Source organism: Phasianus colchicus, unplaced genomic scaffold (assembly GCF_987193195.1).
Source record: "Phasianus colchicus unplaced genomic scaffold, bPhaCol1.hap1.1 HAP1_SCAFFOLD_56, whole genome shotgun sequence".
NCBI lineage: Eukaryota > Metazoa > Chordata > Aves > Galliformes > Phasianidae > Phasianus > Phasianus colchicus.
In genome coordinates, this window is record NW_028325233.1 from 50,445 (window position 1) to 76,567 (window position 26,123).

Below are 26,123 nucleotides of genomic sequence, written 5' to 3' on the forward strand. Positions count from 1 at the left end.
ACAGCTGCTCTGACCAGCTGATTAAAGCATTCAAGAAGAGCAGCAGAACCAATGTGCAGCACGGTTAGGAAGGATGATGGGGCTGTGTGAAAGAAATGCCCTCCCAAAAGCAAGCACTGGGCTGGAGGAGGCACCAAAACCAAATCCTGCTTGCACCTTTCCCTCTCTTCATTCCACGTGCTGACATTTGTTTTCAGAACAAAAACAAGACCACAGTGAAGAAAGCTTCAGAACAACTCAGCTACTTTATTCACCCCCTTCCCTTTCCACTACAAATGGTTCTCAGAAAACCTCCAAGAATCACATTACTGCTCTCCTGACCCTTCTCCCAGATTCATCAGAGCACTCACAGATCACTGAGAGCAACACATGCACAGACACACAGAACATCCCTACACTGCCGCTTCTCCTTAGGAAATGGCATCAAAAAGCTGCTGGCAGGAAGAGCAGAAGAGGAAAGCGGGCATGGTGAGAGAACTGCTTAGGGCAGCAAGGAAAGGCCATCTGAAGCTCCTGGCTTAAGTCCCTTCTGCAGAGGGTGCCAGTGATGCACCAGAAACACCACCTGCAGGGCCAGCGAGGAGCTCTGCCCTCTGCACAAAGCCCTTCTCACACTCAAGGCAGTTCTAAGGCTTCCAGCCACGTGAACTCACTGGTGCAGGCACGGATTGGACTTCACCCAAGTGCAGACACTCCGGAACCTCAGCAGGTTCCAGCTGTGGCCAAAGCTCTTCTTGCAGGCTGCACATTTGCAGGGTTCCTCACGTGGATACACTGGTGTGCTCCCAGTTGAGCTCCCAGCTCTGGACAGACCTCTTCCTGCAGTCAAGGCACTCACAGGGACTCCCCTGGTTGCTTCTCTGGGGACTACTGACGGTAGAGATCCAGACGAAGCTCTTCCCACACACTCTGCAGACAGGATTTCTTCCTTCCTGGTGACATATCGGCCAGCTGAGGTCTCCTTTGGGTCCTCACCTGCTGCCCCACAGCAGAGGAGTTTCTACAGGGAAGGTAAGAGGTGACTCTCCTTGCACACAGCCCTGGCAGAAATGTGCCACCTGGCAGAGGATTTCCTGTGGTTGTGACACATCCCACCCTGGACTCTGCTTTGTATGACCACTCAACAAAGCAACTGCAGCTGGAGGAGAGCAATACGCATAATTCTCATGGAAAGAAGGAAAAGAGGATTCAGTTTGGCCACAGAGCTCTTCCTCGACTCAAGGGATTTGTAAGGTCCATCACCACACAAAGCCATAGTTGGTCACCAAGCTGGGGCTCTGGCTGAAGCTCTTCCCACGTTCATGTGTCTGCAGGCTCTGTACCTTGTGTGGCTGTGCTGGTAGGTAACGAGACTGCAACTGCTTTTGAAGGTTCCCAGCGTCTTGAGATGCTTCTACAGCCTGCGTGCGCTGTGGATGTGCTGGTGGATGTTGAGACTAGATCTGCGTTTATAGCTCTTCCCACGCTCAGGACACTGAAAAGGTCTCTCCCCTGTGTGGATGCGCTGGTGTTGCTTTAATTCAGAACTGCCCCTGAAGCTCTTCCCACACTCAGGACACCGAAATGGTTTCTCTCCTGTGTGGATGCGTTGGTGGGAGGTGAGGTGGGATCTCCTTTTGAAGCTCTTCCCACAGTCAGAGCACTTGTATGGACTCTTTGTTGAGCGTATGCACTGGTGGTTAATGATGCTGGAATCTTTTTCAAAGCTATTTCCACACTCGGTGCATGGATTCTGCTTTTTCTTCTGGCACACAACCTTGCTCCTGGGTTCTTCAAGCTCCTCTTGACCTATGTTGAAGTCCAGTGGGATGCTTCCTGTCTTTCGCAGACACTTTCCCTGTGACTTCTTGATGTGCTCACCCTGACCTTGCTCCAGGCCTCCTTGGACATCCCTTCTGATTTCTTCCACACAGGCACTACTGCATCGCCTTTCAGCCACACCACTTTCCTGCTGATCCTCCAGTATATCTGTAATCCCGATTCCTGCTGGATGAAAGAGGAAATCCAGAAATAGCACACAGTGCCCAAAATAAAACACAGAGATGGCTCTTCCTGCCCCAAACCTCTTCCCTCCACCACCTCACCTGGGCTGAGGTCTCCTGGCACGGCCTCAGGGCTACGCACATCTGGGATCCAGGGCTCTTCTCCTCCTTCAAGCAGGGAGATCACCACGGGTCTGGGGGCTGCAAGTGGAGCTTCAACGAGAGAAACAGGGGAGATGAGAACATTTCCATCCTTCTGGCACAGTGCCTGTTCAACAGCTCCACTCTGTGTCCCTCCCCAGGGAGAAACCACACTTTGGGCCTGAATGATACTGGCCCACAGCTTCCTTTCGAGCAAAGAATGCTTTCACAACTCTGAAAATTATGAAGGAATGTTTTCTTTAAAATTAAATTGTGAACGGCCTGTTTCTTTTCTGAAAATATATAAATGACCAAGGCATCAAAATGTCTATGGCAACTGAATGCAAAATCCTACATGGTAAAGGAGTAACCAGGGAGTCGTGTATGAGCCGGAGCTGGTAGCACCGTGCAGCGCACCGACAGAAGGGCTGGTTTTCTCCCTCCTGGATGATGCCCGCGTGCCAGCACCGACCCTGGGGCATTTATGAGTCTGCCGTGCATGGTAATCCCTCCTGAAACTCACGCTTCTCAGTATTTCCTTTGTTGCTGTCGTCGTTATCAATATGTAACTGCACAGCTATTATTCTAGGCCCTGCCTGCAGAGGCTCATTCTGCACAGCCAAAGGTGCCCTAACGAGGAGGAAAGGCAGCAAAGCCCTCACCCAGCGAGGCCACGCACTGGTACGTCTCCAGCATCACGTCCCGGTAGAGCGCTCGCTGCGCAGGGTCCAGCAGCGCCCACTCCTCCCTGCTGAAATACACGGCCACCTGCGCAAAGCTCACGGGCTCCTGCAAGCAAAGAGGCTCCTTGCTGGGAACAGCCAAGGCCCAGGGAAGCAGCTTGCACAGGACACAAACTCCTGTCCCAGCCGCTTCTCTGGCCCCAGCACACACGTGCTGCATGAGGGCACCTCCCTCTCCCCCGGCATTCGCATCCCTCGCCCCTCGCCCTCTCCTGCCTGCTTCCCCCAGCCCCTACCTGACACGGATGTGCTGTGGCCATCTGCTGCTCTCCTGCAGGTGAGATGATCACGGCCAGAAGGAAATGTCGAACTGGAACCTGCAGGGACAAGAGAAATGGCAGGGGAGCTGTGACGGAACGCAGCAGTCCCTGTCCCAGCCCAGCCCTCCACAGCCCATCTGCAGGACACTGCCTGGGCGATGGCACAGCAGGCCTTGCACAGGAACACAAGCAGCAACAGCACGGGCAGCACTCTAGCTACAGCTGATTACAAATCACACAGCTGACTCAAACTGGGGGGCAGAAAGCACTGACACCCGGTTCAACAGCTGAGGGTACATGAACTGTATGCCTAAAGGCAATGCAGAGCAATGAGTTAGTCATCTTACCCCTAAACAGGGAGCAGCCCAAGCGCCCCTTGAGCCCTCCTGCACAGCATTGGGTGCACAACAGGAGCTCCCCACAATCAGGGATGTCTCTTGAGGTCACACCTGTACAGAGATCCCTCTCAGCTTGATGTCAAGACACCTTGCTGACACAGACCTTCTTTAAGAGACCCAACATTAGTTTCGAGCTTCCTGAGCTTCTAAGGGGTTGTGTTACAATGAATATCTGAAGGTAATCATAGAACTATACAAGGGCCTGGGTTGAAAAGGACCACAGTGACCACCTAGATTCAACCCCCTGCTGTGTGCAGGGTTGCCATCCATCAAACCGGGCTGCCCTGAGCCACATCCAGCGTGGCCACGAATGCATCGAGGGATGGGGCATCCACAACCTCCCTGGGCAACCTCTTCCCGTGTGTCACCACCCTCTGGGTGAAAAACTTCCTGCTAATATCCAACCTGAATCTCCCCTGTCTCAACTTAAAACTATTCCCTCTTGTCCCGTCACTATCCACCCGTGTAAGCAGTCGATCTTCCTCCAGTTTATGCGTTTCCCTCAAGTCCTGGAAGGCCACAATGAGGTCTCCCTGGAGCCTTCTCTTCTCCAAGCTGAACGAGCCCCGCTTCCTCCTTGCACCAAGAATGCCTCGGCGGCTGCATTTCCCTCCTCCCCCCCCCCCCCAGGGGGCGCTGCTCCCCACTCAGCTCAGCACGCACCCTGCGCTCACTTCCAGGGCCCGTTCTCAGCAGCGTGCGCCCTTTGCACCGGGCAGCCTGGGCTGCGCTTTGCTGACGTGCTGCTCGGGCGGTTCTCCACGCGTGCTCCAGTCAGCCCACAGGCTGTCAGCTTTCCAGCGTCTATCACACGGCCCAGTGCCGGAGCTGGCGCCGATGCTGGACGTGCTCAGGGCCCGCAGCTGAGCGCTAAAGGCATCTGCGGCTGCCGGGTCGGCCCGAACAAAAGCCTCGGGAAGGGTTTGCACGACCCCAGGTGAGCCATCAGCCCGGCGCCAAGCGCACAGAAGGTAACGCGGAAAGGGCCGCTGGAGGCAGGTGTTGCTGCTGCGTCCCCGAAGGGAAACTGCGGGCTGCCGGGGAGGGCGAGGGGAGCGGAAACTAAGACACTCCAAAGGACTTATCGGGGAGCTGAAAGCTTCCATGGATCCATGCGTGTACAGCTGCGGAGCGAGGTCACCTCGTGCCTCCCGTGGCCCAGAGGGAGAAACACAGTCGCAGCTGGGCTGTTACACAGAGCCAAGCAGGCAGCAGAGCACGCTCAGCTCCTCTGCTCGCTCCCTCTCTGTCCCAGCTCCAACCCCTTCCTGTGGCCCTCGGATCCCAACCCGGGCTGCAACACGCCTGGGAACCGCTGCTCCCGTCCCCTCGGGGTGCTGCTCGCAAGGAGAGGGAGAGCTTCCTGCAGCACGGGGACAGTGCGCGAGGGGATGGGTAAAAAAAAGCACACAGAGCAACGGGAGTAAGGGATACAAGCAACCAAACAACTACTGCTACTGAACAAAATCTAATTAGTATTAATACTGCTTGACGGTAAGAACTCTGTGCCCTGATTTAAAAAGAATCTCTTTCTTGACGTCCCAAAGCTGCAGGTCATCTACTAGTCCTCAAGTAGTGCTGCAGCCCTCCCCAGTCCCTGCCTCGAAACGGCGTTCACCTGGAAGAGAAAAATGCCTGCAGCTCCTCCGCACGAGCCACGAGGGGCACCTACCTCGGGTGCGGAGCAGGCTGCTCCCACCTCTGGCGCAGGCAACCGGGCTCCTTTGCTGGGGCCATTCGCACATCCCCACGTTGCTGTCCTGGCGCTCCTTTAACTCCTCTCACCCGTGAGCAGGTCCCAGCTGGAGGCAATCTCCGGCTGCCCTGCTCTCGAGGGCAGCATCTCCCTGCAGCTGGCTCACTTCCTCGCTGAGCGCTGCCCATGGCACTCATGGCACGTTTCTCCTCACTGAGCAAGTGACGTCTGTTTCTAACGACTTCCTATCCTGCTTTCTCAGTTCAGTCCTCTCTGCACGGCATGAGCATGGTTAAGCTCTCTGCTGTACGAGGGCCGGCGCTGCTGTTTGCTGCTGTAGATCTACAGACTTTAAGGTCACCCAGAAGGAACCGCCCTCGGGGTAACCGGGGGTTTGTGTCCAGGAAAGACTGCTTCCTGTTCTGCTTCATTTTCTGTGGGGCAAACATGGCCTGCAAATTTCACTTGGCAGTGTTTAAACTCTACGCATCTTTCTGCAGGGGATGTTCCTCTGAACTTTGCTGTGATCACAGCCGCATCTCTTTCCTTTGCGCTGATAACCCAGTTGTACACATGGCCAAAAGTACTTCCTCCGCTCACGTCAGAGCTTTCCAAAAAGAAATGGTTTTGTAACACATTCAAAGGGCCGTTATCCCTAACGCAGAGGGGGTCAATGCATCCTCTTCTGACACTAATTCACTTCACTAGAAATAAACCATCCAATAAAGCTGTGGAAGCCAGAGGGCCTGTCTATAAGGGGGTCATTCCCCGCTTCACTCTTTTCCAAGAAGTTCTCTGTATCCCTGGAGGAGGAGCCGTTCCACTGAAGCACTAAGTCTCCTCCTGCATAATGTCCTTTCTAGTTCTCAGGAAGGGTCTTACATTGAGGCCTGTCTATAGCTGTACATTGAATTTAGGTCCTTTTTCCTATTGTTGCCATTTTATTTGCACACCTACGCCTACTTCCTGCTGCACCCCATAGTGTCCAATTGGTGGAGAAAATCCCACACTGAGGGATTTCCATTCCTCCATCTCTTGGTAAGGCTGTACGTATCCAACAATCAGGGAGCTTTAGGCTAACTGCTATTCCTTTAGTGATGTTTAAATAGGTATTTTCACGCCAGGCTGAAGCAAGTCTTATATAACACGTGCAACATATAAAACACATTCTAAACATATTGTCTCTTAATCCTTAGCTTCAATGGTCTGGTCTTCTTAATAGTTCACTGCGGTTGAGATGTCTTCTTAACTCACGATGTTTACTCCTTCACCTTGATCGCTATATATGATGTTCTGGAACCCCAAATCTTGGAATTATATCTTGTAACAATATTTTAGTTACTCCCTGCACCTTGTTGGTCCTGCAAGGGAAAAGCCTCTGGCCAGCCCGAAAAGGTGTCTGTTAATACCAGCGTACACCTATATATATTTTCTTGGGAATTCAGAGAAATCAATTCACCATTGTTGCCCAGGATAACGTCCCTTCCCTATTTGTCCCATGGCACCCTGGGGCCTGTTCTAGGATTACTCTGTAACCAAATCTCACATTGCTGTGTTACCTGCTTAGAGGCGGTGGATAAATTCCAAGCCACGATCTGTTGGCTCAACTATTCATACAGGGCCTCGGTTCCCCAGTGAGTTTTCCTGAGCTCAGCCATGATTATGGCCCATAACAGGGAGGCGGGAGCTATTATCTTGTTTTGAAGCCTGCACCTCTGTGTCCTCTGTTTCTGAATACTCTCCAAGCCCCTCGATTAGTTTATCCAGGTCCTGTATTTTGTTTCCTTTAATCTCCTCTGAACCAGAAGGAAATAAAGATATTCTTGCTCTGATTCGCAAAAGACCTTTGGAGATATAGACAAGTTCAGCAGACATAGGGGGAAAAACCAAAAGATTGTAACTGTTTGTGCCAGACAGAACCTCTGGACGTGATCACGCGACATCTGGCTTGTACACCTGGCATGGGAGCGAGCAGATGCTATCAAGGTCAAGTTGACCAGTGGCAAACCTGAGGGGGCTGACGGAGGTGAGAGGCAAAGAACCACGGGTTCACGTGTGACAAAGGAGCAGATGGTGGACTGCCAAATGGTGGAAGAGTCCATCACTTCTACGTGGAAGTGCTTTACGTTGCCCCAGCCAGGAACAGATGGGGAAGACGACCTGCGCAGAAGGTCGAGCTGCATCTCACTCAGGAGCGGTTCCACGGCAGGCTGGCAGCAGGGCGTGGAGAGCAGCACACTGCTGAGTGGCTGCTGACGGAGTACTGCACCGAGATGGGGGCCCTGATGCTCCTTCCTCGTCAGGGAGAGTGAGACTTACATTGGGGACTACGTTCTGTCCTTCTGGCACAGTGAGAAGGTGCGGCACTGCCGCATCCACTGGCGGCAGGACACCAGCATCCACAGGTTCTTTCTAAGTGACAGCCTGGTGTTTGACAGCCTCTATGACCTCATCACCCACTATTGGGAGACGCCACTGAGGTACAGCAGACTTGGGATGAAGCTGACAGAGCCGGTGCCGCGGTCCAACACCCACAGCAACAAAGCCTGCGTGCCACAGGACAGCACAAGAGGGACGAGCCCAGCTCTAGTGCCACCTCCTTCAGGGCAGGATGGAAGATCCAGCACTGCCGCATGCAGCAGGAGGGTCACAATTCATAAGACACTTGACCAAGAGCATATTGTTCAAGTTCACTGTACACAATAAAAGTTTTTGTTCTGCACTAACAACAGATTCTGTGTCTAATTGCCACAGCCTTCATCTGCTTTGCCTTCCTCAACTTGTATGATGACCTTTGGATAGGATTTTAAAAGGGCATAGAGAGTTTTTACCAGTATTCCATAGTTGTATATCCATATGCAACACCACCTTGTCATCCCTAGGAAAGTCTGGAGCTCCTTTGCTGTTTGAGGTTCCACAGTCTGGCAAATTGCTTCCTTCCTCGTTGTTCTCCAGGGTTTGGGATCCAGCAGCAACTTCGTAACCCAAATAGGTTACTTGTGGCCATGCCATCTGGGCTTTCTGTGGAGAAACTCAGTAGTCATTAAGTCTGAGAAAGTTTAGCAGACTAATTGTCCTTGCTGTGCATACCTCATTTGTATTGGTAGCTATCAGAAGGTCATCCATGTACTGTAACAGGGCTCCTTGTCCTGGGTCCGTACCTATTGCTCCACTCTTTGGCAAGTGGTTCCTGAAAAGAGTGGGACTTTTTTTTTTTTTAAAAAACATGGAAAAGCACTGTTCATGTAAGTTCTGTTGGGTTGTGTTGTTCTTCCTAAATCAGGATTCTCCCACTCAAAGGTAAACATGAGCTGATTCTCTGGACTCAACGGTAGACAAAAGATGGCATCTTCTAGGTGGAGAATGGTAAACCATGCCAATTCCCCTGATAATTTTGTAAGCAGCATGTATGGGTATGCTACCAATGGGTATAAATCCTACACTATTCTATTGATGGCCCTTAAATCCTGTACTCACACTCCAATAACAACCCTGTCTCCGAAAACTGTCAATTACTGGCCGGATTCTTTTCCTGTCTCCGAATTCGAGGGGGTACTGTTTAATCCAAACAGACTGAGCTTCCTTCTTTATTCTGATTGCTATTGGTGCTGCATTCTTAGCTCTTCCTGGGGTTTCTATTACCCACACCCCAGGACAGACTTGATCACTTCCTTTGTCTGGGATCCTTGTCCCAGCAGGGGTAGTGATCAGTGCTAAATAAGCACTGCTATTAACAGTTCTTCTTTGACCTTAAATTCCGATTCTCCTTTCAACTTGATTTCAGCTTCCAGTTGTTCTACTAAATCTTGCCCTAGTAAAGGCTTTGGTGAATTTGGCACCTTCAAAAATTTGTGTATCCCTACCTGTTTACAAATACGAAGTTGTAAAGACTTAAGAAAGTAAACCTCCTCACTTTTGCCAGTGGCTTCCCTTACGGTTACAAATTCATCACCTAATGGAGTTAGAGAAGGATTTAACACCCAATTAGATGCTCCAGCCTCTTCACCTTTGCAGCAATTCCTTCCTTAGCTTAATCTTCTCCACCCTTAACTGTTATTGTATCTATTACCAAATCCAGCGCCTCTTTTCGCACTAAGTGCTTTCCCGTTCCACCAGGGCAGAACCTCCTGGGCCCTTCAGCTCCCCTCCTTCAGCTCTTCCTGAGGAGATCTCTGGGTCCTAGAGCCCTGCTCTCAGCTCCTCCCCTCCTAAGGCTTCCCGTGCTAACACTGGGATATCAAGTTTCCCAGGTCTCTGCAGATGAAGGCTATTCGCTTCCAGCGTCTCATCTCCTGCCTTCGCAAAAACAATATTCACTGCTAAGTGCTCATCACCTTCCAACCACCACTGATTACATTTTTTAATTAAAGTTTTCTTGCTCACGAGGCCCCCAGGATCCCCAGCAATACCTCAAGTGGAATTTGCCTGGGAACTTCCTTTCCCCGTGCTCCTCCATACTAAACTTCACTGATTCTTTATTGTTCCTCAAGCCCACACCTTATAGCTGTACGTTAGTGTGACCAAATACATATTCCTCTTTAAACCCCAGCCCACAACGCCAACCGAAATGCCAATTTCCTCTATTCCACTGTAATTCCTGAAACCAGCGTGGTACGGGCGCTGTGCCATGATTCGTAGTCAGCGGAACGGCAGGGTAGCGGTGCTGCGCTGAGGTCCGAATCATGGAACCGGTAATTAAGGTAATACTTCAGCTGTGCAAAGATTACTGTGACAAGAACATTCCTTCTAAGAAGGAGGTCGCTGCAGTTATCTCCAGGTTAGAGCAGGAGGGGGAGGTTAACGCCCCCCAAGAGATTCTTGACCACTGGAGGTGGGACAATCTCACCTCCGCGCTCACGCAACATATTGTGAGCGCACAGAAGGGTGGATCTGAGCTAAAAACTTGGGGCCTGATACTAGGAGCGTTGAAGGCAGCCAGAGAGGAAAAAAACGTATCGGTGGAGGCTCGGTTGCTTTTGGGTCTCAGCGACGGGGCTGGGACACCGGACCCAGGGGGCTCCGGAGGGGGCTCGGGAGCGGTGGTTGTTTACAGGGACCGAGAGGAGACGGAGCCGCGAGCTGAACTGACAGTGCCCAGTCTGAAAGAAGACAGACAACAAGATAGCAGAGGACGTTCGCTGACTCACCCCCCCCCGCCACCATATCCAGACCGGTTGGGTGAAACGTTGTATCCTTTATCTGAATTGTGTCAGTGCGCCCTGGCTCGAGGGAGCAGAGGAGGGTACGACCCACACGGGCAGGAGCAGCTTACTGCCGGCACAGGGAGGGGGCAGACAAAAGGCCTGCTGTCTCAGATTACACCCAAGGGCAATAGCTCGGGCAATAGCTGGAGCAACAGCTCAGCAGATGAAGGGGAAGTTAGTTCTGGGAGAAATGTTAGGGCATTGTTGCGGGCCGCCCCGGGAACGCTTAACACCCCAGGAGAAATTATCCAGTGCGTCAGCCTGCGACATCAAAAATCTCTGCAGCGACAAGGGCCGTGTTTTCAGTGTGGCCAATATGTGGAGATAGAGCCTGGCAGGGTATCCCAAAGAACCCCCTTGGTGGCCCGTGTTACTTAGGGAAGCTAACAATGCTTGCTCCAAATTATACTGGCTGTCTTAGTGTGTCTCATAGCTTACATCCTAATAGGTGCCACCGCAATATGAGCCTGGAACCTGAGTGTGATGATGCAGTTAAGTTGTGGAGTGTCACAGTATGCATCTTTGTTTCAGCGGTAGCAGCTTTAGTCCAAATAGAAAGACTGGCATGTTGGTCTGCGAAACAAGCCAATATGACAACGCTTATGCTAAATGCAATGCTTGAAAATCTTAGTAGTGTTTGCCATACGCTGTTACAAAGTAGAGCGGCTATTAACTTCTTGCTGTTAGCTCAAGGACATGGATGTGAGGATGTTGAAGGAATGTGCGGCTTTAACCTCAGTGTGTCAATACATAAACAGCTACAATGGATGCAAAAACATATGCAGAAGATTAAAGAAGAGAGTGATCCCTTTGGCAGTTGGCTGGATGGACTGTTCGGGGAAATGGGCTCATGGTTAAAGCAATTGCTTAAGGTTCTCGCAATAGGGCTCGCAATCTTTGCATGTCTTTTGATTTGCTTTCTGTGCTTTATAGGATGTCTGCAAAATAGCCTGCAACAAATGGTTGAGAGGACTTTTGACCAACGAGTAGAGTGTCTTAAGCTATGTGAGAGACTGTAAGAAATGCAACATAGGGCTATTAGGCAGTATGCAAATATCGCGCTGTAACGGGGCAAGGCTTTACCGAGCACGGGGAGGGGGAGATGTTGTCATAGGCGCTAACGAGATATCAGGCTGTGATGTGAAAGGACCCCCTGCTGTGTTTTGGTAGGCGATAACGGGGTATCGGGTTGTGACGCGATAGGACCTCCCCCACTCTGTGAGTACGTGTGAGTAACACGTGACGCATGCTTAGGGGGCTTAGGCGATAGGGATGTGTATGTAAGGGGTTGTTGTGCCTTAATAAATTGTCATTTGCTTCTACATCATATTGGTGTCAGTGTTGCTATGGCCCTAGCGAATGCAGATCGCTAGCCCCTAGGCAGCGCGGCCTTTGTCACGGTGGTTGCCGGAGGTAACAGCAGAGGATATGGGGATAGGGGCCACAGGCTGCAGGAGCAGAGTGCTGCTCAGGAGAAGGCAACGTGTGAGGTAAAGGTGGCACATACGGGCTTTTGTGGTCACCTTGGGTTATGGCTCGTGGGGTTATGGCTCAGGGCCACACCTTCGGGTCACAGGGCCCCCCGTCCCCTCTCCAGAGGAATTAAAAGCACTCCACCACCACCCCACACCCCCCCTTTTCACCTCAACCCACTCCCCACATCCTCACGTTCCCCTTGTGTCCCTATACGACCCCATATCCCAGTGTCCCACTTGCAGCCCTGTGGGATAAACAAAGTCATTATCTTGCTAACGTGTAAAAAAGCTTAGCAGTAAGTTGAGTCAGACACAAACACACAGGAGACACCTGACTCCTACATGTAACCAGTTGTTTTTGCGCGGGTATAAAAGGTTGTGAGCACCTACAATAAAGGTCCTTCGTTCTGCACCAGCAAGGGAGTCTGCGCCTCTCTCGCCACACCAGCAAGGGAGCTCGGAGCCCTCTTGCCACAAAGAAGAGAGGAGAGGAGAGAAACGATAGAGCAGAACAAAGAAAAAGGGAAGAGAGGAGCTTTTAAGGGGAAGAACAGGAGAGGGATGAGCAAGAGGGGAAGAGAAAGAGGTAAGAAGAGCAGATCTAAAAAGGACAAGAGGAAAAGAGATGGCGGGGAGAACAGAGGGAACAGCAAAAGAGGGAAGGGCAAATGGAAGAAGAAAGGAAGGAATGGGGCAGAGAAAAGAGGGAGAAGAGTGCAGAAAAAAAAAGGAGAGGAGAGAAAGAGAAAAGGCCACAGCAAACTGAGTTACTGAGAAAAGAAAAAAAGAAGGAATATGAATAATTTTTAAGTTCTACTAAAGTCAAAGTCTTATTAAGACAGATTTTTTTTTTTTTTTTTTTTTTTTTTTTTTTTTTAGTGTTTGTATCTTCTAGACAATTAAAGAATATTCAGGAACATTTTCAGTACATTTTTGTAACGTCTGTTTCATCTCAGCTGCTCTAAAATGCCCAACAGGTGTCGGGGGGGGATCATCTCCTTAAAGGCACTCAGAAAATCCCACTTCTTGTGTCTAACATCGACAAGCTTACCTTCATGAAGGAGTAGAGAGACTTCCCATATACGGTCAGGAATTCTCTTCTGATACCCAGCATATCAATTCCGGAGCGGGACACCACCGCTCCGATCAGAGTGTTGTCATCTGCATCCAGGCCCTGGAAAGCAAAGCAGCCACATGCAGCTAACAGAGAACCTGCTGGAGAATCACCCACAGACACAAAGGTCTCAGTGCCCAGTCTTGTGCAGGAGCTGCTCTTAATTAGAGCATTTTTGCATAATGGAGCGATCCATTAGCAGCTTGCTCCTGACTATTACCCTGATGTGCAGAAAAGCCTGAGCTGTCCTAGAAAAGCCAGTTTCCTGGCTGGCTGCAGCTTCCATCACACAATTGCCACAATGCTGCTGACTCAAGCATGCAAATGCAAGAAAGAAGCAAGCAATCTTACTCCACAATCTGTTTACCTTCATGGATTTATACAGTCTTTCAGCAAAACACGCAAGCTTGTTTCACGTGCACTTTACTGTAAGGAGAGACAAGAACAAGAGAATTAAGGTCAGGAGAAGCAGGAGCTTTTCCACACCGCTGCAGCACTTTCTTGGTGCAGGTGTTTCTTCTGTCAAGATGCAACTCCAGGCCAACAAACAGCAAACGCAGTGCAGGCATCCACAGTCAGTGATGTGCTGTGAGCTGATGTCTCTGCCTGCACACAGCAGTATTTGCATGAAGGCTTTCATGCCTCCTGACAGCAAACCTCTGCTGCCAAAGCTCCCTTTGGCCAGGCACACCATACCATACAGCACAATATACATTTCTCATCTGACTGGGTCTGTAAAGCATACAATCTTAGAACCGTTTGGGTTGGAAGGGACCCCTAAGATTATCTAGTTCCAACCCCCCTGCAATAGGCAGGGACACCTCCCTCTACACCAGGGTGCTCCAAGTCCCACCCAGCCTTGCTCTGTGCCCATAAACAAAGACAAACCCGTACGTAACAGTCACTCAAGGGAAGACACAGCACCTCTAATCATTTCATTTCTTTGTAGACAACATTTAAAAGCAGAGCGCTCACCTACAGGCAGCAAAGCATCTTCCAGGTCTCCTGCCATCTCAGATTTAATGCTGTTATGTCCTTGTTAGCAATGCCTCTGTACCATCAAAAACTAGGGGGAAGAGTCCATGGCGAAAAGTCAAAGAGATTCAAAGGACCGCTTTGCAACAAGCTCTTCATATACTGCATGAACATTCTTTCATCCCTGCAGCACTCTCAGCTAAATCAGGATCGTCCCACAGAAATAATTCATTTTCACTGCTAACAGTCTTGCTAATTGGCCTACCACAGCTAGTACCATTTTCAAGACCTGCTGCTTTGTGCTGCCAATCAAGTTTCTTAGCTCCTCTCCCCCCTGCCCCAATGGCAGTCACACTTCATGATCTCTGCTTTCCATGCTGGAGCTGCAGCCAGTTGGACTTAGGTTTCTCAAGTCCCTTTCAGTCTCAGGAGGGAATAAAACAGCCTGAATGGAATGGATGCAATGGGGCTCTCTCTAGGACACCTGCTGCCTCAGAAGAGTTCACATCTATTGGACAGCTACAGAGCTCCTACAAAAGCATCACACACAAACAAGGAAGGAAAGAAAAACCCAGGACACTGTGCAGGGGTCCTACCTCTCAGCAGGTGATCCCTGTTCCGTGTACAGAGGATGGACATAAACTGCACCTCATCTGTTCCCCACTTCTTCTCCCCCGCTTTGTACAGGCACTTCAAGACATTAGGGGTGACAAAGTAAGGCTCATGGAGAAGACTGGGCGTACAGGAGATCTTAAATCCCTTGCAGCTAGAGCACTGCTGGCGCGTACTTGTCTAGATCACGGATATTTTCCAACAAGTACCTACCAGGCACGGCAACCCACAGCCAAAATCTCATTGCCCCTGCCAAGTAGCCAGCCTGTCGAGAGACCTCTCATTAGAGACTTGCAAACAAGGCTAAAAGCATTATTTCCATTTCACAGGCTGGCTTCTCTTCACCATGCATCACCTGCACAAGAATAGATTGGGAAGCACATTACACGCACCTGAGCATCTTGCTGAGCATGGGCATCATCCACATACATTCCTTCATCTCTGTTTCCCTGCAAAGACACAAGGATAGAAGACTCAGTTCACCAGAGCATCTACTGGAAGCAACTCCTGAGAATTCCCCATTCATGAAAAGCTGCTGGGGATGGATAATGGAGTCCTTCAAAGGGAACACTAGCTTACAAATGAAACGCAGCTCAGATGTACTTTGGGCTTCCTTCTGAAACGAGCAGCAACCCACTTTACTGGGACATTTAAAGAAGAGCCCACAGCACTCATGCACACCCAGAGTCAGAGTTCCCTCCCCGGAGAGGCTGGGTTTGAGGAGCAGGCCATGGGACACACAGGGTGAGAAAAAGCCAGCCTGGAGCTCCTCACCACTGAGTGCAGAGCTGTGCCCACAGCTCTGAAGATTCACCCCCTTCTCCCCTCAGCTTGGCTCACTGTAGCGAGGGACACGAGGACCCTTCGAAACATGGGAGATGTGTCAGATACGATGCCATCCTCAAGGGAGCAGCCATATTCCAGCAAGAACACACACACAGCATCCGTTAGGAGCAGGGCCACCACCTGGGTGCTGCCCACATTTGCCAGCTGTAACCTAGCTAAGTACAGAACTGTGCCCAGGGCTCCCAGCAGCATTGCAGCACTCCAGCCATCATCATTAGTGCTACAGCCTCCAATTAAGAAGCGCAGACAGAAGGAAACTGACAAGAGAGCCTTTCGCACTCCTTATGAAGCTTGTAGTTCTCATTAATGCCACAAATCTCTCCATTGGTGCAAGAAGCCAGAATTTCCATCGGGCAACCTTCATCTGCTCCTGCTCCCTAGGGAATCACCAAGGCAAGACTTAAGATACCAGCACCTGCTTGTGACATGCAACCAGGTTTCTTTAAGAGAGAGAAGACATGCATAACAAAGCAGTAAGTCCTTGGCCAGAACTTAAGCAATACAAAAGGAAGATTTCCAAACCTTCACAGCCCTCCTTAGTTCGTGCACGTCATACATGGTGGTGGGAGTCATCACCCCAATGATCACCCTCTCAAAATTCCCACTCTGCTCCGACTTCAAGTCATCAATCAAATCCTAGAAGGCGAAGAGGAGAAAGGAGTTGGCAGAAGGGACGGCCTTTGAGGACAGAGGAACTGAGCTGTTCAGCACTCCTCTTCAGGCTCCAACCCTCCTTGCATCAACAACTGCTCTGAACTGAACAACAAAACAACCTTGGTCAGGTGAAGTCTCTGCCGACCTTTCTCTTGTAGAGATTGGGTCATTTTTCACTTTGCGCCCAAGTGACACAACCACGTTCGTGCATCTCTGCAGACCACCCACCCTGCCAGTAGTGCTCTTAGAGGTGATCAGAACTTGCTGACGCTGGGAAAAATTTAGTTTGGTCAAGACGTCAGTGATGGCATCTTCATCCGTGCCTGCAAGAAACAAATGGAAGCTAGTCAGGATGCTTGCACAAGGATCAGAAGTGCCCTCTGGTCTTGTGCCACCTCCAGTCCCTCACACAGCCAGATCTCAACAGCTCCAGGACTACATCGATGCACACAAAGCTGCCAGGACCCACGCCACCAGAGCAGCTGCATTTCGGGACACGAAGGGCAGTTCTGTTTCCGTTTTTCAACAATTTTTAGGGCAGCTGTGCAGCAGAGCAGTGCAAGCAGCTATGCTTCCCTCTATCAAACCACCAGAGCAGCCATTCGCAGTGCTGGGGAAAAAATAAAAGTTGACCATGGAGGGAGATCAACTTAGCAAAGCCCGTCATGGCCTTCCTGAGTGCCTGCGCTTCTTGCTCAGCGCTGAAACTTGAGACCCCCTCGATTGTTGCCTAAGGCCACAAGAAAAGGATTTAGCAAAGGCAGACCGACGCATGCAGAGTTGAACTGGAAAAAAAAAAGAAGACAAACATAAAAGATGTGAACACAGAGATAGTAAAACTCCACCCACACAACTGATGCTTCTCTCTCACTTCTGTCTCACACGGCAGCCTGTTCTAGTGGGACTTCCCAAGCATATCAGAAAGAAGCCACGGGGGCACAACTGCATGGAGAACATATCTCCATATTGCTGCCCACAGAGTACCTGGTTTCCAGTGAAACAAAAGCTGGACCACCCAGCATCTGTGTTCAGGCCCACCAGGCCTTCTTCCTAGCAGTTCTCCACGTCAATCATAAAGCAATGCGCTCCCATCATAGCCCTAGTCCTGACTTCTCTTGTAGCAGGTAAGGACCAGTATTCTGCACCATTCCTTTTGCTCTGCTCGGCACTGGGGAGGCTGCAGCTGGAGAACAGTGTCCAGCTCTGGGCTCCCAGTACAGGAGACAGCTGGACATGCTGGAAAGAGTCCAACGCAGGGCTACCAAGATGGTGAAGGGACTGGAACACCTCTGCCATGACAAGAGGCTGAGAGAGAGGGGGCTGCTCAGCCTGGAGAAGGGGAGCTCAGGGGGATCCCACCCACGGCTGTAGAAGTTCTGCACAGAAGTTTGTCCTGATATCCAACCTAAACTTACCCCATGCCTGTGTGTCCTGCGGAACCCCACAGATGTGACAGTGGGCTGCTTCTCAAAGGAAACCAGCGCTCGGCGTCGGGAGTGGAGGAGGAAGCAGCTGATCCTGCCAATAACGCTGCCATCGCGCGTCCCTCCCCGGGACTCCCACACCTTCCTCTCCCCAGCCCCGCTCGGCTCCTCGCAGGCTGCAGACACTGCTGAGGCACTCGCGCTCCAGGCCGTCATCTTCTTCCCGTGCTGCCGGACCGCTCTCTGCAGCGCTGCGCTGAGCTCCTGCTGCTGCACCAGAACCGCAGCTCCCGTGCTGACGGACGGCGGAACTTCGTGCCGGCACCCACAGCACGCGGCCCCCGGGCTGCTGGCGGCACGGCAGGATGCTCCCGTCCCCGCCTCCCTCCCACCGCCCCTCGGCTCCGGCATCCTCCCGTTATCCGCCTGAGGAAACGAAGGCCCCGCACAGGGCTCTGGACGGGCTGACCGACGGCTGATGCCAACGGAACGACGTTCAACACCGCCACGCGCCGGTCCCGCACTTCGGTCACGACGACCCGAGGCATCTCTGCAGGCCGGGGGCAGAGCGGCTGGAAGGCCGCGCGGAGGAAAAGGATCCGGGGGCGCGGGCCCCGGGGCCCCGGAAGCGGAGCGGGCGCGCGGCGCGGGGCAGCGCCGCGGGCAGCCGGGCCGGGGCCACGCGGGACGCGCGCGGTGATGACGCAATGACGGCGCGACCGCGGGCGCAAACGACCCCGCCGGGAGCGCCCGCCCCGTTCCGCGGGCCGACCAATAGGAGAGCGGGAGAGGCGGGGCCGAGCGCGGGCTCTCCGCCAATGGCGGCCGCGGGATTCCGTGCCGGGAAAGCGGCGCTCCGCCGCCCCGCGTCCCCGCCGCCGCCCGCCCCGCGCCTCGGGGCCCCGTCCGTCCCGCGTCAGAACGGAGCCGTCCTCCGGAGTCGGCGTCGCGGCGGGGCGCCGCCGGCTGAGAACCGGCGGCTGACTGCGAGCGGCGGGACGCCCGGTGTCCGGGAGCGGCTCCTGGCCGAGCCGGGCAGCCCCGAAAGAGAGGGACCGACCCCGCCGATCGAGACGCGTTCGAGCCCGGCAGAGTCGGGCGGCCGCCTTCGGTTCCGGCTCGGCTCGGCTCGAACGGTCAGCAGCGCCGTGCTGAGCCGCTGCCCCGCAGGCGGAGGACTCGACTGCCGTTTTCTGTATTCACGTCTGTCCGAGAAGAAAGCTGGCGGCGCTGGCGCTGACCAGGGAGAGGGAGGCCGGGGGCCGGAAAGCTCTCGGGCTGCGGCTCCAGGGCAGGCAGAGGAAGTCACGGCGCCGGTGACATCAGCCGGGCTGCTGGGACCTGCGGTGCTGTCACGCTGCGTTTCCGTGACGACGGCGGGCTCTCCCCGAGGAGCCGAGGGCAGCTTTGCTGCTGAGTTCTTTACCCGACGAAGCCCGACGCGGGGGGGCTGGGCAGACAGTCTTGGCAAAGAGGCCCGTGCTACAGCAAGATTGACAGCACGACGCCTTTTGTTCCCCTTGAGCCCTGGCCAGGCTTCGGGGTGAAAACCAAGAGGAGAAAGAGGGCAGCGGCTGTTCCCCCGGACTGCTCCGTACATTGGTTTACTCCGTGCTAGAAAGGCTGGAGATGCTTGCAGCAGCTCTGGACGCCTCACTCGTGGGATGGATGCATTGCTGTGCAACTTCCCCATGGCTGGGAGAGGTTCTTCAGATCCTCCCTGCAAACGGGGCTCCCCAGTGACTGCGGATCTGGCTGATGGTAAAGTGCTGGGGCAATTGGTCGTGGATCTTTCTTCACCACTGTGCTCACGTGGCAATGAGTAGGCCCACTGCCTTGCTTATTCCCTTTACTGCTAAGCTTCTCTTTTGGCTATAGACGCTGCCAATATTACTGTTGGTTTTATTTTGTCATAGGCAGTAAAATAAGCCTATCCCAAAGACATTGGTGTCTTTGTTGCAGCTGTTGAGCCCACCGATTGGCACAACAGCATTAACACATGATGGGCACGTAACTTGGACATCAGGAACGTGACTTCAAAGGCTTCAAAGCATCGGGAATGTCTCCTTTGGAGAGAGACTGAGAGGTTTGGGCTTGTTGAGCCCGGAGAACAGAAGGCTCATGGGAGACCGTGTGGTTGCCTTTCAGTACACGGGGCCTCACAGATCACCCTTGCTGAGGGTGAGCACTATTCCCTCATCGAGGACATTGATGAAGATGTTGAACAAGACCGGACCCAGCACCGACCCCTGAGGAACACCGCTGGTTACAGGTCTCCAACCGGACTCTGCACCGCCAACAACGACCCTCTGCGCTCTGCCAGTCAGCCAATTCTCAACCCACCTCACTGTCCACTCATCTGTCCACACTTCCTCAGCTTTGTCATAAGGATGTTGTGGGAGACGGTATCAAATGCCTTGCTGAAATCAAGGTAGACCACATGCACTACATCCACCCAGCCAGTGACAACATCGTAGAAGGCTACCAGTTTGGTCAAGCATGCCCTCCCCCTGGTGAACCCTTGCTGATTACTCCTGATAACCTCCTTTTCTTCCAGTTGTCTGGAGATGGCATCCAGCACAAGCTGTTCCATCACCTTTCCAGGGACAGAGGTGTGCCCAGGTGGCCAAGAGGGCCAACAGCATCTTGCATTAGAAATAGCGTGGCCAGCAGGAGCAGGGAGGGAATCATCCCCCTGTACTCAGCCCTGGTGAGGCCACGCATTGAGCACTGTGTTCAGTTTTGGGCCGCTCACTACAAAAAAAGACATTGAGGCCCTGGAACGTGTCTACAACTTCCTGAATGGAGGCTGTGATGAGGAGGGGTTTGGCCTCTTCTCCCAGGCAACAAACAGGACCCGAGCAAATGGCCATAAGTTGTACCAGAGGAGGTTTAGGTTGGACATAAGGAAGAACTTGTTCTCTCAGAGAGCAGCCAGGCACTGGAATGGCTGCCCAGGGAGGTGGTGGAGTCGCCGTCCCTGGCAGTGTTCAAGAGGCATCTGGATTAGGAGTTACAGGATATGGTTTAGTGCTTGTGGCAGCAATGGTGATGGAAGGATGGTTTTTTCTCCTTTCCTTTTTCTTCTTTTCTTCCCTTTTTTACCTTTTTTCATTTTGTTTTCTGTTTTCCATCTTTTCTTTCCCTCTCCCCTTTTCTTTCCCTCTCCCCTTTTCTTTCCCTCTCCCCTTTTCTTTCCCTCTCCCCTTTTCTTTCCCTCTCCCCTTTTCTTTCCCTCTCCCCTTTAGTACTTTCTTACTTTTCATCTTTTAGATTCCTTTCTAAAAGAAAAGATAGAATGGGAGACAATAATTAAAGAAACAAAACCTGCTTTGAAAGCCATGGGGCCGGATGGATTGAACCTTGGGGTGCTGAGGGGGTTGGCAGACGTGGCTGCCAAGCTGCTCTCCATCATCCTTCAGCAGTCCTGGCTAATTGGGGATGTGTCCTGGCTGTCCCTGAACGTGTTTAAAGAGCTCTGGATGTGGTGCTCAGGGACATGATTGAGTGGTGGGTTGTTAGAGTTAGGGGAGTATGGTCAGGTTGCGGTTGGACTCGATGATCTTTCAGGTCTTTTCCAACCTGATCCATTCTATGATTCTATGGATTTAACAGCAGCGTTCTTGTGGGAGCTGCATTGAGACTTGCAGTGTCTCTGGGTCCCCAGAATTACTTTCTCCAAGCTGATTCGTAGGTGCTGGCACTTCTTTAAAGCCAAGAGCAGCTGCTGATGGGAGGAAGGTAGTTCAGGCTCATGAGCTCTGCAGCATCTCCCAGGATGGTACCAGAGGAGGCAGGAATGATATTGCAGAAGATGAGAAGCTCCCCAGCAGGAAGCCAGAAACCCTGCGGGAGAGTCAGAGCACGTGTGGATGCCCAGGAGGTAATGCAGCCCCAGTATTTGAGAAGCGCGTGGCCATGGAGCTGCGGCCCAAGAACAGAGCTATTCCGCCTTTGCAGAATAGCTGGCATCCCAAGAAGGACTCGTCTGTCCTTGTAAAAAGCAGGGGGAGGGCACATCCAAATGCTTGCTAGTTGCTTGGGAGCTCAAATCCTCCAAGCTGGAGGCAGCCTGGGGGTAACATCTCCTTGGTCCGATCGTGCAGCACCTGAGCAAGAACTGGCTGCACGAGGGTCATCTTAATTTCTCTGTTCTTTTACTTAAATAAACCCGTTGGGAGACCGTGGTGTTGATTTCCTAAAATTTGGATCTGGGAGGTGAGCACGCCCTTTGCTTATGATGGAAGCACAGAAGTGATGCGGGCACTCGCTGAGGTCACAGTCATCGCCGAGGTGGGAGCGTTTGTGGCACAGCCGGTGAGCAGAGCTGGTGCTCTGGTGAGCGTGCTGCACGCAGAGACTGAGCTGTGAGCTTTCCTTGAGAGATCACCCTGCGAGAGCCCGTCGGAAGCACCGCTGCGGCGTGTGCGTGAGCTGGGCACAGCTCAGGCTGAGCAGGCCGAGCAGGTGAGCTGGGTTTGGTGCTGGGTGGTTGCTGGGAGGTGTCTCAGCAGGAAAGCTGGGCTGGGGTGGGCACGCTGCATCAGCCCTCGTCCCGGCTGGCGGTGAGACAGAGGGAGTTTTCTTCAGGACAGCAACACCAGCCATGTGCTTCAAGGCGCGTAACTATTGAGGAGATGGAGAACACTTGCTGTCAGAAATCATGGCAGCTGTACAGGAGCTGGGTGTATTTTGGGGACAGTCCTTGTAACCAGCTGGTTTCGAGACATTGCCCTGCCCAAGAGTCTAAACTGCACAGCAGAAGAATGCTGGGAAAATGCTTCTTCCTCACTGTTTTTCACTTGCAGGTTCTTTCCTTAGGGTTTCTTTTTCCTTTCCAAAAGGAGATTTTGGGGATCGAGGCACTTGAAGAGAGAGTGAAGCCAGCTCTTTCCAACAGTGCAGGCAGTCCCTGTGGAGAGGACCCTGGGAACTTGAGGTTCCCCTGAGACGTTCCCCAGCATGTCTCAGCAGGGAGACGGACGCAGTTACCATCGCTGCTTTGCGCGTGGAAAGGTATGGCTGGGTTTCTTTCGCTTGGGTTTCTCCTTTCTCTGGTTTTGGAGGGGAAGGGGTGGAGCAGGGGGAGCCCTGCTGGTCCTTTGTTAGCTCAGTAAGCGGCTGGGTTGTGCACTTGCAGCAACAGGACAGCATTGCCAGGCTCCTTAACCTGCTGGGGCAGGGTGGGAGCAGAGAGCGGGCACTGCCCTCCTGCCAGCTGCGCCTGGTTATGGTTTGCCAGCTGCCCTGGGTTTCTGCTGAGAAGTTTGTTCTAGCTGCCTGCAGTAGTAAAGGGTGGGGAAGAAATAGTGGTGAAGAGCTAAGGCTGTGTACGGTAATTTTGCATGGGTTGAACTGTGGCACCTGAAGTCACTGTTTCCCTCGGAATAATGCTGGTGTTTGCAGGTGTGTTGGTTTAACCCCCCGAAGTGATGTCTGAGAGCGCCCGTCTTCTCCACCTGAACGATGAGAAAGCTGGATATGCCCAGAAATTGCAGCGCGTGCAGATGTTGTGAATGCGCTCTCAAATGTTTCCGTTAGTGATAACTAACGTCTCAGCACTCTGATACCCATCTCTGGCACCATCTGGAACGCTGCATCTCTTTGCAAACGTTGGGTGCCCGTTTCCATGGCCCTTCCTTTATTTCTCTCCTCAGAAGCAGCGCGGCGCGGTTCCCTGTGCTAGGGAGCAGCACCCAGCAGGCTGCCAGAGATCCAACAGCGCCTTGCAGCGCACAGAGGGACGCGATGGGGACAGACCATCCTTAGCACCACGCAAAAGTGAGTCTCTGCAGTCCTCTGTCATGAAGTATGGAAGAATGCATTTTAAGTATTACTTCTGAGCGGTGCAGCACTGCAGGGATGTCCGGTAATCATGGTGGAAGCATTAGAGAGGCCAACAGCAACAGATGGCAGCAGTGAGACAGAAGTGTGTGTGTAAGTGGTGGTGCTCAGAGCTGAGTGCATTCCCTGTAGGGACAAAAAATCCGTGTCTCGACTTTTGCAGCTGATAGCGTTTTGTGTGCTGACGCAGCTTTGCTCTGCAGCATGCAGAGCTGTCAGGCAGACCAGGGTTCCTCTGCTGCCACCTGAGCGGGAATGAGAGCAGTAGTGCTTTGTGCAAGCGCACTGCAGTTTAAAGATCAGTTTCTGTTCTGGCTGTAGAAGAGTGTCTTTTGGTTTTTGTGGTGGACGTGGGCTAACAGGACAGTGCTGCTCCTGGTGTCTGTGAAATCAACACACAATCTGTTGTTGTAGGGACGGAGCCTGCGTGTCCATGGAATGGTGCTGGGCTTGGGGGGAAACGGAAAGCCTCCCCAGGTAAGAAGCTCTTGTGAGCTGTGGTGTGGGTACCTGCCTCTAAATAGGGCTGCATGAAGGGCTGTGTGGGATGGAGGAGAAAAGAAGGGGCACTGCAGATCTGTGCTGACTGCAGAAATGGCACAGCGTTGTAGCAGCAGAAAGGCCAATTGAAGAAACTACGCTTGAGGAGCAGAAGTTTGTGGTTGGCTGTGCTAAAATGCTCCTCCAAAGAGATGCTCTTCATGTCTTTCTTGTTTCCTTTCTGACAGAAGCTGATGCAAGCAGGCTTGCAGTGAAGCGCAGCCTTGCAGGAAGCCAGGGGAGGAGCATGGAGTGTGGCACAGCCCCCAAGAGAGGTACAGACACACAGCAGCATCTGGGTTTGGTGCACTGTCTTTCTAGTTAGGCTTTCTGTCTGTCCTTTCCTGGGACTGCTGTCGTTGCGTGTTGCTTGAGATCTTAATCCCTGGGGATTACAGTTGCCTTTCCTGTCCCAATTGGAAATGGCCCACAGTTCAGCCAAGATCCCAAGGTCCATTGCTGTGAACACTCGAGAGTTCCTAGCACTGTGGCCCATTTTGCAGACCGAAGGCAGTGTGTGACTCTCTTTTAATCTTGCTGCTTCCCCTTGCTTGATTCAAACAGGGAGAGGTGCTGAGCCAAACGGCAAGATGTACGCAAAAGCTCCTCTCCAGGCTCCAGGAGGGCTTCCTGGAACAGCAGGTCCCAGCAGAGGGGAAAGACCTTCCCCTGCAGTTGACAACCACTCCCTCTACAAGACCTCTGCAAGAAAGCGCAAGGGAGTGGAGGAAGAGGAGCAAAAAGCAGAGCTGTGGCCTGCCAAGAAACAAGTGAAGGTGGAGCGCGATGGGGAGAAGGCTCAGAGCCCACATCAGAGCAGAGGCGGTGTGCCAGCTCCAGCAACACACCCTGGGCCTGCCCCAGCGCCGACTGAGCGGTTCCAGACCTCAAAGCGAAGAGGTAGGAAGGTGCTGCAGCTGCCCTGGTGAGGTGCTTCCCTTATCAGGTGCATGGAGTTTGTTTAGGATTTGCTTTGCTTTCTCCTTCTCTCTGCAGAGAGGGGAAAAGAGTAGAAGGCTGCCGAGTCCAATGGCAAGGAAGTGCCAGAAAGTGTAACCCTCTCTTTTCCCATGAAATCCATGACGGCCTTCTGCTTGTCCCACTGGAAATACCCTTCCCTGAGAGGCTTCCTAACCTGTTTTCATGTACCCATGTTTCCGCGGTTTTGCTGTTGACAAACTGAATTTCTCTCCTCTTTCTCTATAGCAAGACGACAACGACAAAAAGAGAGGAGAGCAGAAATGAAGAAGGCTGCTCTGAGAGCTGCCGCTGCACGTGCAGAGGTGAGTCCTCGGTGAGCACAGACACGGCTCTTGTTGTTCTCTGTCTGTCAGATGTGAAGGGGATTGTAGAATGCTGGGGGAAGCGGTGTCCTACTTTGACGCTCACTTTCTTTCTTTCCAGTCCCCCACAATGAACAGCCTTGTGGAGATGATGGAGAAGCTGCAGCTGAAGGACTGAGTGGAGGAGCATCAGAAGGCAGCGGCTTCGTGGCAGCAGCCCAACTTGGCACTCTGGTTGCAGTCCATCAATAAACAATTGGAGCTTTGTATTCACAAAGAGCGCACGGCCTGATTTGTCCAGTGGCACTCAGTGAGCTGCTGCACCACCTCCTCGTTATTCCACTCGCGGCGCTGGGTCAGAACTCCCACATCTCCATCAGGGGATGCTGCAGGTTATAGAAGCAATGGACGCACCAGTCCTTGGCCCTGCCCATAAACGCACTGCCTGCAAAGCACGTGCACAGAACTGCAAGTAGCACGGCCTGAGCACAGGCGCGCTGAGTTAGAGAACAGCTGTCTCGAGCTGTCTGAGTTTCTCGGGGCAGCACTGAGCAGAAGTGAGCGTGTGCCCCTCACCCTGCAGGCGTCTCTGTTGGGGGAAGAGAGGCTCCGCCGGCTGCCTGATCCCAGAAGGCAGAGGTGTTCTCCTGACTTCTCTGCAGTGCTACCTTGCCTCATTGTCCCCCCTCTCTTCAGCCGTTTTGATGCTACTTTTCATCCTTTGGGCAGAGCTTGAGTCACTCTCATCATCGCACAGCTTTGTACTGAGCGGTGTGGAATTTTCTGGCTTTGCTCTTAAAAGCCTAGGCTGAAAACTGCAGCGTGCATGCTTAGTTTACATGGGGACATGGGGGGGACATCCCCTAACCCCCATTATCGAAAAATAAACCTTAATTGCAAAAGTGAGGGGTGTCAACCCCCGACCCATGGGA

At 52.6% G+C, this 26,123-nt stretch overlaps 3 protein-coding genes and 1 pseudogene across 13 annotated transcripts; 3 read left to right on the top strand and 1 right to left on the bottom strand.

Moving 5' to 3' along the window:
- Positions 1-226: 226 nt before the first annotated feature.
- On the bottom strand, positions 227-18,195 carry LOC149911818 (zinc finger protein 621-like). Of its 9 annotated transcripts, none has more exons than XM_090133223.1 (10): positions 17,516-18,195; positions 15,969-16,423; positions 14,585-15,823; positions 13,989-14,079; positions 13,381-13,439; positions 12,951-13,073; positions 3,103-3,183; positions 2,786-2,912; positions 2,085-2,195; positions 227-1,986 (listed from the first exon to the last, which is right to left on the bottom strand). In XM_090133223.1, the coding sequence occupies exons 5-10, from the start codon at positions 13,384-13,386 to the stop codon at positions 1,394-1,396; spliced, it is 1,041 nt and encodes a 346-aa protein (XP_089989349.1). In that variant the 5' UTR covers positions 13,387-13,439; positions 13,989-14,079; positions 14,585-15,823; positions 15,969-16,423; positions 17,516-18,195; the 3' UTR covers positions 227-1,393. The 9 variants fall into 9 exon arrangements, with proteins under 9 accessions (XP_089989349.1, XP_089989345.1, XP_089989346.1 ...); XM_090133219.1 differs by having other exon boundaries at positions 15,969-17,405; XM_090133220.1 differs by having other exon boundaries at positions 16,510-18,195.
- On the top strand, positions 7,153-8,405 carry LOC149911819 (1-phosphatidylinositol 4,5-bisphosphate phosphodiesterase gamma-2-like; annotated as a pseudogene).
- Positions 8,420-12,347, top strand: LOC149911820 (uncharacterized). The gene has a single exon (XM_090133238.1). It carries the CDS (start codon positions 9,903-9,905, stop codon positions 10,800-10,802), a length of 900 nt encoding a protein of 299 aa, XP_089989364.1. The 5' UTR covers positions 8,420-9,902; the 3' UTR covers positions 10,803-12,347.
- A 2,529-nt stretch (positions 18,196-20,724) lies between the features above and the next one.
- On the top strand, positions 20,725-25,468 carry LOC149911821 (zinc finger CCCH domain-containing protein 11A-like). 3 transcript variants are annotated; one of them, XM_090133252.1, is made up of 8 exons: positions 20,725-21,991; positions 22,333-22,540; positions 23,182-23,305; positions 23,783-23,845; positions 24,097-24,183; positions 24,473-24,808; positions 25,115-25,191; positions 25,313-25,468. In XM_090133252.1, the coding sequence occupies exons 2-8, from the start codon at positions 22,487-22,489 to the stop codon at positions 25,367-25,369; spliced, it is 798 nt and encodes a 265-aa protein (XP_089989378.1). In that variant the 5' UTR covers positions 20,725-21,991; positions 22,333-22,486; the 3' UTR covers positions 25,370-25,468. The 3 variants fall into 3 exon arrangements, with proteins under 3 accessions (XP_089989378.1, XP_089989379.1, XP_089989380.1); XM_090133253.1 differs by having other exon boundaries at positions 22,369-22,540; XM_090133254.1 differs by having other exon boundaries at positions 22,425-22,540.
- Positions 25,469-26,123: the final 655 nt, after the last annotated feature.